The sequence below is a fragment of the Lonchura striata genome, chromosome 32, assembly GCF_046129695.1.
Source record: "Lonchura striata isolate bLonStr1 chromosome 32, bLonStr1.mat, whole genome shotgun sequence".
Classification (NCBI taxonomy): Eukaryota; Metazoa; Chordata; class Aves; order Passeriformes; family Estrildidae; genus Lonchura; species Lonchura striata.
The window spans coordinates 346,514-364,706 of NC_134634.1; the positions used below are offsets into that span (position 1 = coordinate 346,514).

At 64.9% G+C, this 18,193-nt stretch overlaps 3 protein-coding genes across 3 annotated transcripts; 2 read left to right on the plus strand and 1 right to left on the minus strand.

Moving 5' to 3' along the window:
• Window positions 1-202: 202 nt before the first annotated feature.
• MXD1 (MAX dimerization protein 1) lies at window positions 203-7,641 on the plus strand. Its single transcript, XM_021545377.3, has 6 exons — window positions 203-294; window positions 388-487; window positions 3,162-3,191; window positions 4,167-4,281; window positions 4,868-5,027; window positions 5,106-7,641. Exons 1-6 carry the CDS (start codon window positions 222-224, stop codon window positions 5,294-5,296), a joined length of 669 nt encoding a protein of 222 aa, XP_021401052.2. The 5' UTR covers window positions 203-221; the 3' UTR covers window positions 5,297-7,641.
• A 1,345-nt stretch (window positions 7,642-8,986) lies between these two features.
• On the plus strand, window positions 8,987-13,037 carry SFTPB (surfactant protein B). Its single transcript, XM_077789204.1, has 7 exons — window positions 8,987-9,035; window positions 9,756-9,913; window positions 10,209-10,289; window positions 10,992-11,087; window positions 12,051-12,407; window positions 12,776-12,880; window positions 12,954-13,037. Exons 1-7 carry the CDS (start codon window positions 8,987-8,989, stop codon window positions 12,987-12,989), a joined length of 882 nt encoding a protein of 293 aa, XP_077645330.1. The 3' UTR covers window positions 12,990-13,037.
• Window positions 13,038-13,164: 127 nt separating this feature from the next.
• Window positions 13,165-18,177, minus strand: USP39 (ubiquitin specific peptidase 39). The gene is made up of 12 exons (XM_021545382.2): window positions 17,847-18,177; window positions 17,181-17,250; window positions 17,006-17,100; window positions 16,450-16,586; window positions 16,172-16,324; window positions 15,405-15,630; window positions 15,132-15,209; window positions 14,989-15,056; window positions 14,148-14,479; window positions 13,729-13,864; window positions 13,562-13,648; window positions 13,165-13,473 (listed from the first exon to the last, which is right to left on the minus strand). The coding sequence occupies exons 1-12, from the start codon at window positions 18,175-18,177 to the stop codon at window positions 13,426-13,428; spliced, it is 1,761 nt and encodes a 586-aa protein (XP_021401057.1). The 3' UTR covers window positions 13,165-13,425.
• Between the last annotated feature and the right edge of the window lie 16 nt (window positions 18,178-18,193).

The following is an 18,193-nucleotide window of genomic DNA, read 5'->3' on the forward strand; positions in this document are numbered from 1 at the left end:
CTCGTGGAGGTGCTGGGCGTGGCCTCCCCTCTCCGCCCAATCAGCGGCGGGGATGGGCGGGGCCCGTCCCCGTCCGGGCCAATGAGCGGCGGCGGGGGCGTGGCGCGCGCGGGGTCTGGCGGAGCGGCGCTCGGGGCGGGCAGAGGCCGCCGCTCCCCCCCCGGCGCCGGTCCCGTCCCGGCCCCGCCGCGGCCGCCCCCGCTCCCGGCCCCGGCCCCGCCATGGCCGCCGCCTCCCGCCTCGGCATCCAGATGCTGCTGGAGGCCGCCGAGTTCCTGGAGCGGCGGGAGCGAGGTACCCCCCGCGCCCCCCCCCCCACTTCCCGGTGCCGCCGGTGCCCCCGGCCGGGCCCCGCGGTGACCCGCGCCCGCCGTTGTGTCTCCGCAGAAGCCGAGCACGGCTACGCCTCGCTGTGGCCCGGCGGGAAGGACGGCGAGGCCCCGCGGCGCCGCGCCAAGGCCCGGAGGAGCGGCGGCGGCGGCGGCAGGTGACGGCGGCACCGGGCGGGGCGGGGGGACCGGCCCGAGCGGGCCCGGCGGCTGCGGGGCCCGGCCGGGGCAGCTCCGGCCCCGCGCGGCCCGGCCCGCTGAGCCCCCGGGCGGGGTGACCGGCCCGGGGCCGCCGTGTCCGGTGCCCGGTGCGGCCGCCGTTCCCGGGCCTCGGGACCGCCCCGCTCCCCGCGCTCGGACGGGCCCCGGGTGTGCGGCAGGGCCGGGGCTCCCTCCTGCCGTGGCGCTGCCGAGGTCCCTGTGGCCCCCGGTGGTGACAGGCCCGGGGCTCCTGTGCCCGGCTGGCACCGGGCCGGGCACCGGGCCGGGCCGGCTTCCCGGTCCCGAGCTCCGGTGGGGCCCCCGCCGTCCCTGCGGTGTCACAAGGCCGGGGACACCTCCTGTCCCCGGGTGTGTGGGGCACAGGGCGCTCCTCGTGTCCCCGGGAGGTGACAGGCTGGGGACCCTGCTGTCCCCGGTGTCCCGGCTCGGGGGCTGTCACGGCTGTCCCCGGTGTCCCGGCTCGGGGGCTGTCACAGCTGTCCTGCTGTCACCGGGCAGGGCAGGACTGGGTGTGGCTCTGCTGTCACCAAAGTCCGCCTGTCAGCGGGTGTGACACCGTGGGTGGGACCGTTCTGTCCCCGGGTGACCGGAGAGGCCCTGGTGGGGCTGGAGGGGACCCTCCTGTCACCCCCTGAATTCCAACGCGCCCCAAATCCCACCCAGAGCCCCAAATCCCACCCAGAGCCCCAAATCCCACCCAGAGCCCCCCCTTAGCCCTGCCTGCTCCCTCCTCCCTCTGGCTCCTGGCTGCTTTGAAATCCTGCCCCCCCTTTCCTCCGAGCTGGGGCCCACATCGTGCTCCTGAATTCCCACGCGGAATTCCAGGGGCGAACCCCACACCCCGGAGCCCTCATTGCCCCCCTCCAGCCGGGATCCCCCTGCCCTGGGCCGGCTGCAGGCCGTGTCCCCGGCCTGGGGACGCTCCGAGGGGCGGCAGCCCCGTCCCGGTGCCCGGGAGGAGCCGGTGCCGGTGGCAGCACCTCTGTCACCCCGGGAGGAGCCGGTGCCGGTGGCAGCACCTCTGTCACCCCGGAAGGAGCCGGTGCCGGTGGCAGCACATCTGTCACCCTTCTCTGCTCCCGCCGCCGCGACGCCACCGCCGCCGACCTTTGCTTCGTGATCCCCGGGGCCGGGGCGGCAGAATCAAACGGGCTCCCGGGAATTACCGGGCTCCCGGGAATTACCGGGGCTTTGTCCTGCCCGGACATGCTCCGGGTTTCCTTCCGGGATTTTTGGTTCGCTTCGGGCCAATTTTGTTGTGGTTTTCAGGAATAAAAAGCACATTCCAGGGGGAAAGCTGGTGTTCAGACCGGTGGGAATCCAAACCAGTGGCTCTGTGGCTTTGGAGAGGATGTGGGAGCTCCACCTGCCCCAGGGTGAAGCTTCCATCCCCTCTGTCCGTGTTTATTTTATCCAGAATTTAAACCCATCAATTCATTCTTTTTTTTTTTTTTTCCCCTCTAAATATTGGTGATGGGGAATGCAAGTCCAGAAGAGAAAGCAGCCCTTCCAGGGAGGATCCAGGCAGAAAAGAGGATGAATTTGTAGTTCAGGATTGTGGAGGTGATGGGAGCCTCAGCCCTGTCTGTACCTGTGCTCAGCAAGTGTTTGGATAATTTAGAATCCAGGGAAAAGCTCATGAAGCTGCAGCCCATTGGTGAAGGGCTGGGTGAGACGTGCAGATTGATCCAGGGAGAAACTGGGTGCAGCCACTGCCCAGGAGCCGAGGAGCTGAGCCCTGCAGTGTGCCAGGACAATCCCCCTGGAGTGGGAAGGGGACATTCCTGGGAGCTGTGGCCAAAATGCCAGCAGAGCCACGGGAGCGGGGTGATCCATCAGGAAAGGCTGCTGGAAAAGGGGAGGAGACCTCAGAGAGCATCTCCCACTGCTGTGGTGGTGACGTCCCTGGTTTTCCCTTCAGTGGCATCCCTGGTTTTCCCTTTGATGACATCCCTGGTTTTCCAGAACTCCCAGATCCTGTGGGATCATCCCAGTTTACATCCTCATCCAAACAGCCTCTGGGTTATTCCCACATTTCAGTTTTCAGGCACACAACAACATTTTTTTACCAAATTGGAGTGGAGCTTCTTGAGGCCGCTGGAGGTTTTAGGGAGTCAGTGGGCAGGGAAGCAGCTCTTCCCTGAGCACCATTCCTGGGAATTTGCCTCCTGTGGCTTCTTCCTGGATTTCAGTGGAGGGAAAATCAGTCCTGGCTTGTGCTTCCCACCTTCTCCCAGCTCTGTGGGAGCTGGGAGCTTCAGGGGGATTTGTTGTGGGCTCAATGTGTCTGGGGTCTCCTCCAGAGCTGCTCTCAGCTGTTGGACACAGGGAAGGCTGTTTCCAATTTGTGTTCCTGGGTTGAGGGACAGGGTTGAGCTGCTGATCCCAATCCCAGCTCTAAACCTTGGGTGTCTGGTTTAAAATCCCATTTCGTGGTTTTCCTGACCCTTTTATTGCCACTTGCCCGCCTGCATCCTGCCCCTCACCATCCCTGGAAGCCCCCCGGGTCTGCAGTTTTTCCAGGGAGCCTTTACTAATTCCCACATGTTAATCCCAACTGGTAATCTCTAATCAGGCAGAGGAATTAATAACTTCTTCCTTCTCTTCCAGGTCGACACACAATGAGATGGAAAAGAACAGGTGAGTGCCAGAGGTTGTCAGGAGCCGGGCTGGGGGGAATTTCTGCTTCTCCAGGGGTGTTCCACCATGCTGAGATGGCTTGGCAGGGAAGGAATGGGATAAAGGACACCAAGGATTAAAGCATTCCCTGTTCCTGGTTGTTGGGAATCTCCACAGCTCTGCTTATTCAGGAAAATGATCTTTTCACAGGCTCATCTTTGAGCCAGTCTGGGATTTATCCCGAGCAAATCCCACTTTTTTTGCCTGTGTTGTCATCCCGAGGCCCTTTGGGTGAGGAAATCCCTGTTGACTCCCAGCGTGTCCCAAACAAGACCAGCAGGTCATTGCAAAATCCCTTTGGAGCTGCCCGGGATGGGTGTCACAACCCCTTCCCGAGGATCTGACCTACATGTTGGGATTGGGAATGGACCCAGGGAAACTGGGCTGTGCTGGGAGCACCCCAGCTTTTTTCAGCACAAAAAGGGATTTCCCCGAGGAGCTGGAGCCTCCCTCCTGCATTAACCTGTTAAAGCAGAGAAAACCCAGATGTTAAGAGGAAGGGGGAGGATTCCTGGAGCACAGCCAGTGCTCCTGCAGGGATCTGTGGTTTTTGTACCCAAAACCACCCCGTTCCTACTGAAAAGAGGGAAAGGAAGCACTCCCAAGGGATTTGCAGCTGGGTGTTAGCCTGGGCAGCTTCAGCTGTCAGCAGGAGCCCCACAGCACTCCTGGGATGGAAGAGAATGACCAAAAGTGGCCATTCCCACCCAGAATCCCGAGGCCATTGGCATCTCATTGCCTGGCATGGCCCCAGCAGCCCGGGGTGCCAGCAGGGTTTTTCCAGGAGGTTTTCCCAAGGCGTCCTTTTGCCTGGTGCGGTTCCCTCCCGGTTCCTGGAGCCTGTGGAGGCCGGGAAGGCTCCTGCTCGGGGTCAGCTCCCGGCAGCTGGGCTGGGAATGCCCTTGGGGAGCTGAGGCGCCGCGTGCTCCCTTGCAGGCGTGCCCAGCTCCGGCTGTGCCTGGAGCGGCTGAAGGGGCTGGTGCCGCTGGGCGCGGCGGCCGGGCGCCACACCACGCTCAGCCTCCTCACCAGGGCCCGGCTCCACATCCAGGTGAGCACAAACCGGAGCCCAGAGCAGCACCCCAGTCCGGGGCACGGGCTGGGAGAACCGGGAGAGCACTGGGATCGTGATGGGATAACGGCGGGAGCGCTGGGATGGGGCTGGGGTAACTGGGGGGGTTTTGAATTGGGCTGGGATGACCGGGAGGGTTGGAGTCCCTGCAGCTCCACATCCCAAACGTGCTGGAGATGGGAGCCGGCGGTGGTTGCGCCGGGCTGGATTGGGTGGGAATGCCAGGCTCAGGGTGCTGTGTCCCAGGTGGCTCAGAGGGAATCCTGGGTGGCTCCCTGGGAATCCTGGGCTCAGGGTGCCCTATCCTGGGTGGCTCAGAGGGAATCCCTGGTGGCTCCCAGAGAATCCTGGGCTCAGGGTGCCCTATCCCGGGTGGCTCCCAGGGAATCCCTGGTGGCTCCCAGGGAATCCTGGGCTCAGGGTGCCCTATCCCGGGTGGCTCCCAGGGAATCCTGGGCTCAGGGTGCCCTATCCCGGGTGGCTCCCAGGGAATCCCGGGTGGCTCCCAGGGAATCCCTGGTGGCTCCCAGGGAATCCCGGGCTCACGGTGCCGTGTTCCCCGCAGAAGCTGGAGGACCAGGAGCGCCGGGCCCTGCACCAGATCGAGCAGCTGCAGCGGGAGCAGCGGCACCTGCAGCGGCAGCTGGAGAAGCTGGGAATGGAGCGGGTCAGGATAGACAGCATCGGCTCCAGCCTCGCCTCCGAGCGCTCCGAGTCGGACCAAGGTGAGCGCCCGCGCTGGGGCCCGGCCGGCGGGAGGCCAGGCCGCACCGGAGCCCCAACCGCTCCCGTTGCCCCGGCAGAGGAGATGGACGTGGACGTGGAGAGCACGGACGACCTCCCGGCCGACCTGGACTGGAGCAGCAGCAGCCCCAGCGACTCGGACGAGCGCGGCAGCCTGCAGAGCCTGGGCAGCGACGAGGGCTACTCCAGCTCCGGCGGGACCAGGGCCAAGCTGGCCGGCAGCAGGAAGCTTCCCGCCCTTGGGATTTAGGGAGCGCTGCCCGCCGCCCCCGGGGGTCCCGTTAGCAGCACACCGACCCCGCCAGCCTCCCCCGCACCACGGAACCGCCTGCGCTCCCGCGGCCCGGCCCGGGAACATCCCGGCAATAACAGCGACGCAGGAGCCTCCCTGGGCTCTTCCCCGGGCTGTCACTGCCCGGTGTTCCCGACCTTCTCCACCTTTGGTGGCCACGCCACGTTCCCGGTCTCGGAGCCGCAGAGCTGAGTTCTCTGGGAGCAGATCCGATGCTTCGTGGAGTTCCCATCCGTGGGGAGCTGGGAGCGTTTCGGGCACAGGGATCAGCCTCAGTCGGGGCTCCCTTCCCCCGACTCTAAATATTCAGGGACCCCATCCCAGCCCTCCCGGAGCACTCCCGGCTCAGCACAGGCTCAGAGCCATCCCCACTCCTGGATGTGGCGTTCCAGGCTCCTGGAGTTCCCTTCCCACGCTTTCGTCTCGGGGACAGTTTTTTCTACCTCGGAGGGAGCCCAGGGCCTCTCTCCACCCCTTCAGCACAAAGATGATGCCTCTGCTCAGCAATAACCCCGCGCCATCCCCCGGGGCTGCTCCCGGCTCCTGGAAGGTTCCAGAAGCCACGGCAGGGAGGGAAGGAGGGGCAGGGGGGTTCCCAGGCGCGCTGTGGATTCGCTCCCCAGTGCACTGCAGCATTCCCAGCACTTCCCGCTCTTGGAGGCGCTCTGGGAATGCTGGCACGTAGAGAGCTCTGCTTCCAGCACCTTCCTCTTCCCCTCGAGCTGCTCCCAGGGCTTTTCCAGCCCCTGGAGCCTTCCCAGGGCTTTTCCCAGCGCTGGGATAAAGCCCTGACCCTCTGCCCGTCCCTTTCAGGAAATGCAGGTGCTGAAAGCTCCATGGAGTGCAAGGGGATGAGCAGCAGGAGACTCCAGTGCTTTTGCTTTTCCTTCGTCCTTTCCCCTTTCCCTTCCTTTTTTCTTTCCCCTTTCTTTCCTTTTCCTTTCCTCCTTGCCCCTCTCCCCCTTTCCTTTTATTGTTTCTTTTTTCTCCTTCTCCTCCTCCTTTTCCTTTCCTTCTTTTCTCCTTTCTCATTTTCCCCTTTTCCCCTTTCTCATTTTCCCCTTTTCCTTTCCTTTTTAACACCCCAATCCCATTCCTGGTTCGCATGGGGACGTGGGAAGCCACCCACAGGCCCCACAAGTTGCCCAAATCCCCCAGGTTCTGTCTCTTTTTTCCATGTGCTGGCTCATAAGAGGGAAAAAAAAAACAAACACAAACCACAAAGAATTTTCCTTTGAAGCTGCTGGAATTTTCCACCCTCTGGCATTGTCACAGACTGTGGGCACCTGAGCTCAACCCCCTGCACCATCAAAAAGAGGGAAAAAAAGGCAAAAAGATGGAAAATTGAGAGAAAAAGAGGAATACCAGCCCCTGGGGGCCACGGCTCAGGTGGTTTTTGATCCACCTGGGGAATCCCAGCGGAGCCCTCTGGGCCGGTGATTCCCAGCGTTGGGAAGGCCCTTCCAGAGGTACAAAACATTGATTTTTGGTTGGTTTTGGACATTCTGAAGGTTTGGCCTCAGCACAAATGAGGGGTTTTGGCAGGTTTGTGCCTTTCTGAGCTCCCAATGCCTTTTTTTCCCCCATTTTTCCCTGTCCTGTCCCAGCCTGACCCTTCCCAGCCCTTTGCACTGTCGGGCTGTGCTCCGGGAACCCCAAACGCTGCACTGACCCCGAATCCCAGGGTCCCAGTGGTGGTGCCAGCCTTTTCCTGGAATTCACTGATCCACCAGCATTCCTATGAAACAAGCTGCAGGAAGGACTTTTTTATAGGTTGTGACAAAAAAAAAAAAATCCAGGGAGTGGGGGGAGTCGGGTCGGGGCACGGATGGGTGGGAATCACAAACTCCCATTTTTGGGCTGTTTTTCCTTTCTTTTTCCTTAGGGAAGGCAGATCCCGAGGTGCCAGCTCCCGGGAAGCACCAAAATGTTTGTTTGTCCTTCATTTTTCCAGCAGAGCCATCTTGTCTCCACTCAAGCTTTCCTTTATTTTCCTTTGGGACACCTCTGATTTGTGCTTTTCCCATCATTTGTTCTGTTCCTTTTGCTTCCCAAGCAGCGGATCCAGCCCAGCCTGGCTCCGCTGGGCAGCTGGGAGCGGACCCGGATCCAATTCCAGCCGTTCCTGCTGTAAACATCCAAAAATCCCACTGCAGGGCTGAACCCCCGTGTCAAGCCAATAGAATGGTGCTTTTTGTTGTTTTTTTTTTTTTAGGAATTCCGTGTTTTAGGAGATCTTTGCTGTGTCCATGGATATTTCTGTCTTGTTTGATTGTTAGGAAATAAATTATTTGGTTACGAAAGAGCCGGAATTGCTGCAGGAGGTGAGGGGACGGGGGATGGAGGTGGCAGAAGGACACGGGGGTGGCACGGGGGGGACAAGGGCAGGGCAGCCCAGGGTGGGAGGGTGGCACGGGGGGCACACAGGGTGACAGGGACATGGGGGTGACAGAGGGGCACGGGGCACCTGGGACCCAGCCCGGTGCCACACCTGGGGCAGGTGCCCCACCCGCGGGGCCACGCCTGCCCTGAGGGCCCTCGAGTGACAAGTGGGGACACGGTGGTGACCGGGGAGGGACCTGCCGGGAAGGGGAGCGGGGGGGACGGGGGCACAGGCAGGGTGGCACGGGGCTGGGGGATGGGCAGGACATGGGGGTGGGGGGGCGTGGGATGGGAGCAGAAGGGCGGGGGGGGACAGGGGGGACATGGGGAGCACGGGAGACATGAGGAACGTGGGGGACATGAGGGACATGGGGGACTTGAGGGACCTGGGGGACAGGGGACATGAGGAACATGGGGGACTTGGGGAACATGGGGGACATGAGGAACACGGGGGACATGGAGGACACAGGGGACATAGGAACAAGGGTGGACATGAGGGTTTGGAGCCATGGGGACATTGGAGATTTTGGGGGGACGTGAAGGAACAGGGGAGCAGAGGGGGCTGGGGGGATTGGGGGCTGGACTGTGGGGTGTGGGACTGTGGTGGCACAAAGGGAACGTGGGGGTGTGGGGACACGGCAGAGGGGAGGGAGCGGTGACGTGGTGGGGACATGGGGGGCTGAGGGGGACAGGGGGACCCCAGTGTGAGCCCCGGTGGGAACACAGGGACAGCAGCGGGGACTCAGTGGGACATGGGGACATCACCAGGGATCCCCGCTGGGGACACGGGCATGGGGCCAGCAGCAGAGCGCGGGGTGGGGTGGCAGCCCCGCAGTGTCCCTGTGAGTGTGGCACACCTATCCCCGTGAGTGTGGCATACCTGTCCCTGTGAGTGTGGTACACCTGTCCCCGCGGCCGTGGCACACCTGTCCCCGTGAGTGTGGCACACCTATCCCTGTGAGTGTGGCACACCTATCCCTGTGAGTGTGGCACACCTGTCCCCGTGAGTGTGGCACACCTATCCCTGTGAGTGTGGCACACCTGTCCCCGTGAGTGTGGCACACCTATCCCTGTGAGTGTGGCACGCCTGTCCCCGTGAGTGTGGCACACCTGTCCCCGTGAGTGTGGCACACCTGTCCCCGCGGCCGTGGCACACCTGTCCCCGTGAGCTGGCACGGCCCCAGCGGCCACATCCCGCCCGCGGGGCTTTAAGAGGCCGCGCTCGGCCCGGCCAGCACCGGCGCCGTCCTCGGCCATTCCCCCGCCATGGCCCGGGCGCTGCCGCTGCTGCTCGCCCTGCTCGGGACCACCGCAGGTAGGACAGCCCCGGAGCTGGGTGCCCCGGAGCTGGGGGTGCCCGGAGCTGGGGGTGCCCTGGAGCTGGGTGCCCCGGAGCTGGGTGACCCCAGAGCTGGGTGACCGCGGAGCTGGGTGCCCCTGGAGCTGGGTGCCCCGGAGCTGGGTGACCCCAGAGCTGGGTGCCCCCGGAGCTGGGTGCCCCGGAGCTGGGTGACCCCACAGCTGGGTGCCCCCGGAGCTGGGTGACCCCAGAGCTGGGTGACCCCACAGCTGGGTGCCCCCGGAGCTGGGGGTGCCCTGGAGCTGGGGGTGCCCCCGGAGCTGCGTGCCCCCAGAGCTGGGTGACCCCACAGCTGGGTGCCCCCAGAGCTGGGTGACCCCAGAGCTGGGTGCCCCCAGAGCTGGGTGACCCCAGAGCTGGGTGCCCCCCTCAAGACCCTGTGCTGAAGTGATGGGGGCACAGACGCCTGACAAGGGGGGAAGGGGGCCCTTGGGTGGGGGTCCGGAGCCCTGGGACCCCTCTTGGGGTATGGGGGTGTCACTGGGGGGGGTCCCTTCCACCCGGGTCCCCCGTGAGGGCAGGAATGGGGTTTGGGGGTGCTGTGTGGGTACGGGTGGGGTCACAGTGCCAGGGCCCCCAGGATGGGCTATTGGAGCGGGAGGGTTCATTGAGGGGGTCCCCCCAAGAGGGCTGGTGTTGGGGGGGGGGTGACTTGAGGGGGTCCTGGATTGCCAGGTCCCCCTGGCTGGGTGCTGACAGTGGCCACAGGTTTGGGGGCGCCGGGGGGGGGCTGTGGGGTGCCCCCCTCTGCCTGGTGCCAGGACTGGGTGACGGCGCTGCGCTGCGGGGCCCTAGGGCGCTGCCCCCACCTCACCCAGCGACCCTCCGACACGGTGAGAGACGCCCCCCTGTCCCCCGTGCCCCTCTAATGCCCCCCACCCTTCCCTCTGTCCCTGTGACCCCAGAACTCCACAGGGGTCCCAGTGCCACCACCGTCCCACCCCGACACGTCCCCATGCGTCCCCCTCGGTCCCCATTCCCCACCCCTCCACGTCCCCAATCCCCCATGCTCCTGTCCCACCTCCCAACATCCCTGTGCCACATCCCCATGTCCTCATGGTCCCCACGTCCCACTCCCCTCTGTCCCCGTGTCCCCATGTCCCATGTCCCCGCTGCCCTCTCCAGCAGGACACCTGTACCGTGTGTCAGGAGATCACAGAATACCTCAGAAAAATCTACAACCAATCGACCTCGGAGGTGTCCCTGGAGGTGGGTGACAGGTGCCACCGGGGGCAGGGGACAGGTGCCATTGGGTGTCATGGTGGGTGCCAGCAAGTGCCACACAGGGAGGTGCCACCGGGAGTGCCACGGTGGCTGATGAGGTGGTGGCTGCCATGGCAGGTGTCACTGCAGGTGTCATTGTGGTGGGTGTCATTGTGGGTGTCACTGTGGTGGGTGTCATTGTGGTGGGTGTCACTGTAGTGGGTGTCATTGTGGGTGTCATGGTGGTGGGTGTCACTGTGGTGGGTGTCATTGTGGGTGTCACTGTGGGTGTCATGGTGGTGGGTGTCACGGCGGTGGGTGTCACTGTGGGTGTCACTGTGGGTGTCACGGTGGTGGGTGTCACTGTGGGTGTTACGGTGGGTGTCACTGCAGGTATTACAGTGTCATTGTGGGTGTCACTGTCACTGTCACTGTTGGTGCCCTGGTGCAGGAGGTGCTAGAACGGATGGTGGGGCTTGTGTGTCCATATCTCCGTTATGAGGAGAACTCATGCAAGGAACTGGCTCAGTTGTTTGCCCATGACCTCCTCTGGAACATCGTGCACCTCGTGAGTGGCACTGGGGCACACGCCAGGGCCTTGGGGACGCTGTGGGACACCGGGGACACGCGGGGGCAGCGGGCACAGCAGGGCATGCAGGGCCACCCCGGGGTCTGGGGGACATGTGGGTCACGCTGTGCCACCCGCAGAACTCCTGGGACGTCTGTGTGAAGCTGAAGCTGTGTCCTTCAGGTCCCCGGGCCACGGCCGTGCCCGTCCTCGAGGCACCCGGCAGCCACCTGCAGGTACGGGGACACGGGGACAGCAGGGGTGGGTGGCCGTGGGCTGTGGGGGCCACAGCACTGGGGGGGCACAGCCATGCACTGTCACCAGTACCGGGTGGTGTCCCAGTCCCACCGCAGTGTCCCTATCCCACCGCTGTGTCCCCGTCCCACCGCAGTGCCTGTCCCACAACAGTGTCCCAGCCCCACCGCAGTGTCCCAGCCCCACCGCAGTGTCCCCTGTCCCACGCAGTGTCCCTATCCCACCGCAGTGTCCCAGACCTACCAGTGTCCCTGTCCCACGCAGTGTCCCCGTCCCACCGCAGTGTCCCAGCCCCACCGCAGTGTCCCCGTCCCACCGCAGTGTCCCAGACCCACCGCAGTGTCCCTGTCCCACCGCAGTGTCCCTGTCCCACCGCAGTGTCCCAGCCCCACCGCAGTGTCCCAGACCCATCAGTGTCCCCGTCCCACGCAGTGTCCCTATCCCACCGCAGTGTCCCCGTCCCACGCAGTGTCCCCTGTCCCACCGCAGTGTCCCCGTCCCACGCAGTGTCCCAGTCCCACCAGTGTCCCCTGTCCCACTGCAGTGTCCCTGTCCCACCGCAGTGTCCCTGTCCCACTGCAGTGTCCCTATCCCACCGCAGTGTCCCAGCCCCACCAGTGTCCCTGTCCCACGCAGTGTCCCAGCCCTACCAGTGTCCCTGTCCCACTGCAGTGTCCCTGTCCCACCGCAGTGTCCCTGTCCCACTGCAGTGTCCCTATCCCACCGCAGTGTCCCAGCCCCACCAGTGTCCCTGTCCCACGCAGTGTCCCAGTCCCACCGCAGTGTCCCAGCCCCACCGCAGTGTCCCTGTCCCACCGCGGTGTCCCTGTCCCACCGCGGTGTCCCTGTCCCACCAGTGTCCCCGTCCCACGCAGTGTCCCCGTCCCACGCAGTGTCCCAGCCCCACCAGTGTCCCCGTCCCACGCAGTGTCCCTGTCCCGCAGGGCTCCGGGCTGGTCCCGAAGGCGCTGCCGCTGCCGCTGCCGCTGTGCTGGCTGTGCCGCTCGCTGGTGGCGCGGGCCGAGGCCGCGGTCCCGGTGGGCTCGGTGGCCGCGGCGGTGGCCGGGCTGTGCCGGGCGCTGCCGCTGCCGGTGGCCGGGGCTTGCCAGTGCCTGGCCGAGCGCTACGCGGCCCTGGCGCTCGAGGGGCTGCTGGGCCGCCTGGGCCCCCGCCTGCTCTGCCGCCTGTTCCTCGCCTGCCGCAGCGGGGACGACCGGGACACGGAGCAGCCGGGCACGCTGCCGCCGCCCTGGGTGCTGGAGGCCATCGTGGTGCGGCTGGCGGACTGTGTCAGGGAGGAGGTGAGGGGGACACGAGGCAGGGTCCCCAGGAGGTGACAGGGCACCCCAGGGTCACACAACAATGAGGGGACACGTCCGGGAGTGCCACAGCCCCGAGGACACATCCCCGAGGGTGGCGGTCGCAGGAGCCATGCCAGGGACACAAATGCAGGTGCAGCCCCCAAGGGACACAACCCAGGGTGTCACAGTCCTTGGGGACACGCCCTGGGTGTCACAGTCCTTGGGGACACAGCGAGGCCCCCCGTAAGGCCACCCTCCCTCCAGAGGACAGTGCCAGAGTGCACAAGGCACAGCCCTGGGCAGGGGGCTTGGGGGGTCCCGGGGGTGCCCCCACCCTCGGGGGTCCCCTCACGCCTGTGTCCCCCCAGGACCCCAGAGGCGTCGGTGTCCCCGCGCTGTCCCTGTCCCTGGGCCCCTGTGCCCTGGGCCCCGTCTTCTGGTGCTCAGGCCCGGAGGCCGCCCGGCGCTGCCAGGTGAGTGGGGACATGGGGGGCATGGGGGGCTGCCACCCCCTGCACCCCCAGCTGACCCCTGGGCCCCTTGCAGGCTCTGCAGCACTGCCAGGAGCACGTCTGGCTGTAGGGGGGCACCAGGACCCCCCAGCTTTCCCCAATAAAGCTTGGAAGCAGATCTGCCTCAGCGTTTTGGTGTTTTGGGGCCTGAGGGGGGCTGGGGGCTCAGGGGTGCTGGGAGGCAGCACGGGAAGCAGCAGAAACCACAAACACCCCCAAACCCAAAGAAGAGAAGTGAAAATGAGTTACAAAAATAGTGGGTGGCATTTACTGGGACACAACACACCTCCTGGGGGGACTGGGGGTGTCCCCAGGTGGGCTACGGGTGTCCCTACGAGTCTCTGGGTGTCCACGGGGGAGCTGGGGTGCTCCTAAAGGGGTTCAGGGTACCCTAGGGGGCTGGGGATACCCCTAGGGGGCTGGGGACACCTCCGAGGGGGAGCTGGAGTGTCCCCAAGGGGGTTTCTGGGTATCCCCAAGGGGGTTTCTGGGTGTCCCCAAGGGTCTCATGCGCCTTGTTGGTTCGTCTCATCCTCCTCACGTCGCTTCCAGATCTGCAGGAGAGCAGGAGGGGGTTGGGGGGCACAGGAGATGTTTGGGGGTGTCAGGGGACGTTCTGGGGGCACCCCTGTCCCCCCTCACCTGGATGTAGGCCTCAGACAGGGTGATCATCTGGGGCAGGATGTCGGTCACCTGCAGGTCCTGCAGCTCGTACCACTTCCCTGTGCCCTGCCAGGACCGGGAGGGGTCGGGGTGACTCAGGGGGGTGCCCATGGTCCCCCCGAGCCCCCCGGGGAGGGGACACTCACATGGTGCAGGACGTGGATGCGGTAGGAGCCCTCCGAGGGCTTCCCGTCGTGCACGATGTTGGCGATGAGGTCGTAGGTGGTGTGGGAGTGGGCGGCCTGCACCTCCTCCGACAGGTATTCCCGCAGGTCCACGTTCCTGGCACCCACAGCACCCTCAGACACCTCCACGGGGCTTCCAAGTCCCTCCTGCACTGCTGCAATCCCCCCAGCTGCCCACAGCACCCCCTCAGATATCCACAGCCTCCTCCCAGATGTTACCAACCCCCCGACATCCCCAGGCCCCTCTAGATGTTTCCAGCACTTCACAGACATTTACAACCCCCTCCAGATGCCTTCAACCCCCCGCAGATACCCCAAATCTCCTCTTAGACGCTTCTGACCCTCACCACAAGCCCCCCAGCCCCCTCCCCATGGCTCACGTGATGGGGAAGTTGACGATGGTGGGGTTCTTCTCCACAAAGAAGTTGTTCTTGGTGAAGCGCTTGATACAGAAGATGAGGTAAGGGGGCAGGCGTGTCAGCTGGAACCGCTTCAGGAAGTTCTCCTTGTAGGTCTTGTACTCCTTCTCGGTGCTGCCGTTGAACTTGGCCAGGATGCTGAACAGGGGCACCTGGGGGATGATGAGCTGCTCCTTCTCGTCCTTGTAGAGCGGCGCCGTGGGCAGGTCCAGGGTCAGGTACAGGAACGTGGACTCCACCATGCGCTCCTGGTACTCGCTGTTCTGCAGCAGCTGCGCCTTCTCCTCGGCGGGCTGGGGGCACCCCACGACACCCGTGGGGCACGTCAGCCCCGTGGGGCACACAAGTCCCACTGGATGCATCACACCCCAAACAGACCCAACACCCCCCCAACTGGGTCACCCCCACTGGATCCATCACCCTCACTGGACCCATCACCTTTCCTGGACCCTGCCACCACTCACTTGATCTTGTTGCCCCCACTGGACCCTAACACCCCTTTGCTGTACCCATAAAACCCCACCACCCCCCACCCCTCATCTGCCCCCATCACGCTCCTCATTTGACCCAAACTCCCTGTCAGAACCCCACCACTCCCAAACCACCCCCCACCAGACCCCACCACCCCCCATCTGACACCTACACCACTTTTCCTGACCCTGCCATTCCCCCAGTTCCCCGACTCCCCGCCCAGATCCTGTTGGACACAGGCACCCCACACTGCACCCCAACACCCACCACTGCCCACCACACCCTGACACCCCTCCCGGGACCCCAGCACGCCCCATCCCCCCAGTCCCACCAGGTCAGGGTGTGGCAGCTTCTTGGTGAAGATGCGCATGGAGCCCTGGAACACGTCGGTGACAATGGCTGGGGGGACAAGGGGGGCTCAGTGGGGGGGACAGAGACCCCCCAAGAGCCCCCCCAGAACCTCCCTCCACTCACTCTTCTTCTTCCTCTTGGTGCCGCCCAGTGCCGCGTGCAGCGCGTTCAGGAACCAGGACAGGAACTCCACCCCATCCCCTGCAAGAGCAGAGCTAGAGCTGAGCCTGGGTCCTGCTGCGCCCCAAACCCAGAGCCCCCAGAGCAGCCCTGCACCCCCAGAGCAGCCCTGCACCCCGAACCCAGAGCAGCCCTGCACCCCAAACCCAGAGCCCCCAGCCCCAGCTCTTCCCCTCAAACCCAGCTCTGCCCCCAGCCCTGTCCCCCAAATCCCACCCTGCTTGGTGATCTGGAAGTTCTTCTTGCTGCAGAGCACCACGGCCTGCAGCATCTCGTGGGGCGACACGTGGGCCTTGAAGTTGCGGGGGTTCCAGAGCTTCCTCATCAGCTCCCCGAAGCGCTGCACCAGCAGGAACATGATGTCCCCGGGCGGGCGCTGGATGCGCCGGTAGTTCTCCTCCTCCAGGAAGTAATTCCTCAGGGGAGGCACGTTGGACAGGGCCTGGGGATGGAGCAGGGGGATTCAGCCCTGGGACCCCCACAGGAGGGATCTGGGAGGGGCTTTGGGGCAGGCCCTGCACTGCCATGGGCGGGGAATCTCCACAAGCCCCCAAGCCCCCATGGGTGGAGAAGCCTGGGAAGGATCCAGAGGTGGGGTGATCACCCCACAGAGGGGTTTGGGGAGGTTTATGTGGGGCTTTCACCCTAAAAGGCCAGCTGCACCCCCCAGGTGTAACACCTGTAGAAGAGAAGGTGGGATCCACCCTCAGGACCCCCAATGTGGGGTTTGAGGAGGATTTCAGAGGGGATTCAGCCCAAAATGAAGGCAGCACTCCCCATGTGAACATGCTGTGGGAAAAGAGGTGGGACTCATCCCAGAGAGCACCAGAACAGGATTCTGGGAGGGTTTCAGCCCAGAATGAAGCCTGGACACCCTCACAGTGTACAGCCCATAGGAGACAAGGTGTGATATCTGCCTGTCAGACCCACAGTGATGTTCTGGGGCGTTTCACCCCAAAAGGAAGCCTTAACCCAGGTGTCACCTGGAGCACAGCGTTGGCGTAGTCGTTGGCCTTGATGTTGTTGAGTCCCACGATGCCAGGCAGGTACGTGGTGCCATCGTAGGCCCGGGACAGCTTGGCCTGTTTGTCCAGGTGGGCAATGTGCTGGGCTGTGAAGGTGGGCTTGAGCACGTACTGTGGGGGGAGAGAGCCCTCAGAGCTGGGGGACCCCAACCCAAACCCCTCAATCTGGAACAGATCCCAACCCCTCGATCCTGGAGGTCCCAAGGCAGCCCCGGTGCCCCCCAGTGCCCCCGCACCGTGATGTCCTCGAGGGAGGAGTCGATGATCTCGTAGTTGTCGGGCAGGCAGTAGAACTTGAGCGTGTGCAGGTTGAGGAACACGTGGTGGCTCAGCTGCACGCTGTGGATGTAGGCGTGTGACTTCAGCCCGCGGCCTGTGGGGGACAGTGGCACCAGGGATGGCACCGAGCGCCGTGCCAGAGGCAGGGGGCACAGAGAGGATCCCCTGGGCACGTACGGGGGCTGTGCCCACTGGAGGGTCCCTGAGCACCCCAGCAGCCACCCTGGGTGTCCCCATGGTGTCCCTCCCCTCTTTGTACACCTTGGCAGCAGCCTGTCCCTGGCTGTTCCCTGTCCCTGGGTGTCCCCAGCAACACCCCAGACCCCCTGTGCCTCACCCCAGTCCCTGGGTGTCCCCCTCACCACCACCCCTATGCCCAAGTGTCCCTCAAAGCAGCACTGGGGTGTCCCCCATCACTCCTGGGCTCTCCCTCGGGTGTCCCACATCACTCCTGGCTGTCCCTCGGGTGTCCCACATCACTCCTGGCTGTCCCTATGCCCCAGCAGCTCTCACCCTGGAAGTACTTCCCGCAGACAAGGCAGGCATAGACGTTGATGTGGGACAGGGAGATGGAGCAGAGCTTCTCAAAGTCGAAGTCCAGGACACTTCTGGGGGGCAGAGCGGTGTCACGGGGCTGGGGGGCAGCTGGGGGACCCCCAGGGGCACCCCAAAGAGCCCCGTCACCCACTTGTTGATGGTGTCCAGGTAGGGGCAGTGCCGGCTGCGCTGGTCCTCGGGGTCGAAGCGCCCGTAGCGCACTGGGGAGGGCAGGGTGTGAAAAGGGGGCACGAGGACCCCGAAAACACGAGGATGATCCCCCCAGCCCCCTCTGTGACACCTCCAGGGCTGAGCCTCCAAACCCTGCCCAGAGCTGAGCTCAGGACCCCGGGACCAGTCCTGGTGACCCTCCAGTATCAGAACCCCCCAAACACCCCACTCCCACCCCAGAACCCCCCAAACACCCCACTCCCACCCCAACCCCCCCCCCCCAAATACCCCACTCCCACCCCAGAACCCCCCAAACACCCTCAATGTCCCCTCACCCCCGGTGTCCCCTCACCCCCGGTGTCCCCTCACACCCCAATGTCCCCTCACCCCCGGTGTCCCCTCACCCCCGGTGTCCCCTCACACCCCGGTGTCCCCTCACCCCCGGTGTCCCCTCACACCCTCATTGTCCCCTCGGCCCCGGTGTCCCCTCAACCCCAATGTCCCCTCACACCCCAATGTCCCCTCAGCCCCGGTGTCCCCTCAGCCCCGGTGTCCCCTCACCCCCGGTGTCCCCTCACACCCCAATGTCCCCCCAGCCCCGGTGTCCCCCAGCCCCTCGGTCCCACCCGCTCCTCCCGGTGCCCACCGGCGGGCTCGGGCTCGGGGTCCGAGTCTCCATCGGGCTCCCGCTCCCTCTTCACCCGCACGGGCGCGGCGCTGCCGGAGCCCCCCCAGACGCCGCTGCCGGTGCCGGTGCCGGTGCCCGGTTCCCGCTTGACGCGCGCCAGATCCACCGGCAGCGCCTCCGCCGCCTCCCGCCGCGCGCGCTCCCGCTCCGCGTCCCGCCGGCCCCGCGGCCGCTCGGCGTCGGCGTCGCGGCGGCTGCGGGAGGCGCCGCGGGGCTCGCGGGGCTCCCGGGGCTCCCGGGGCTCCCGGGGGTCGCGGGAGTCGCGGTCCCGCCGCCCCCGGCTCGACATGGCGGCGGTTCGGCCG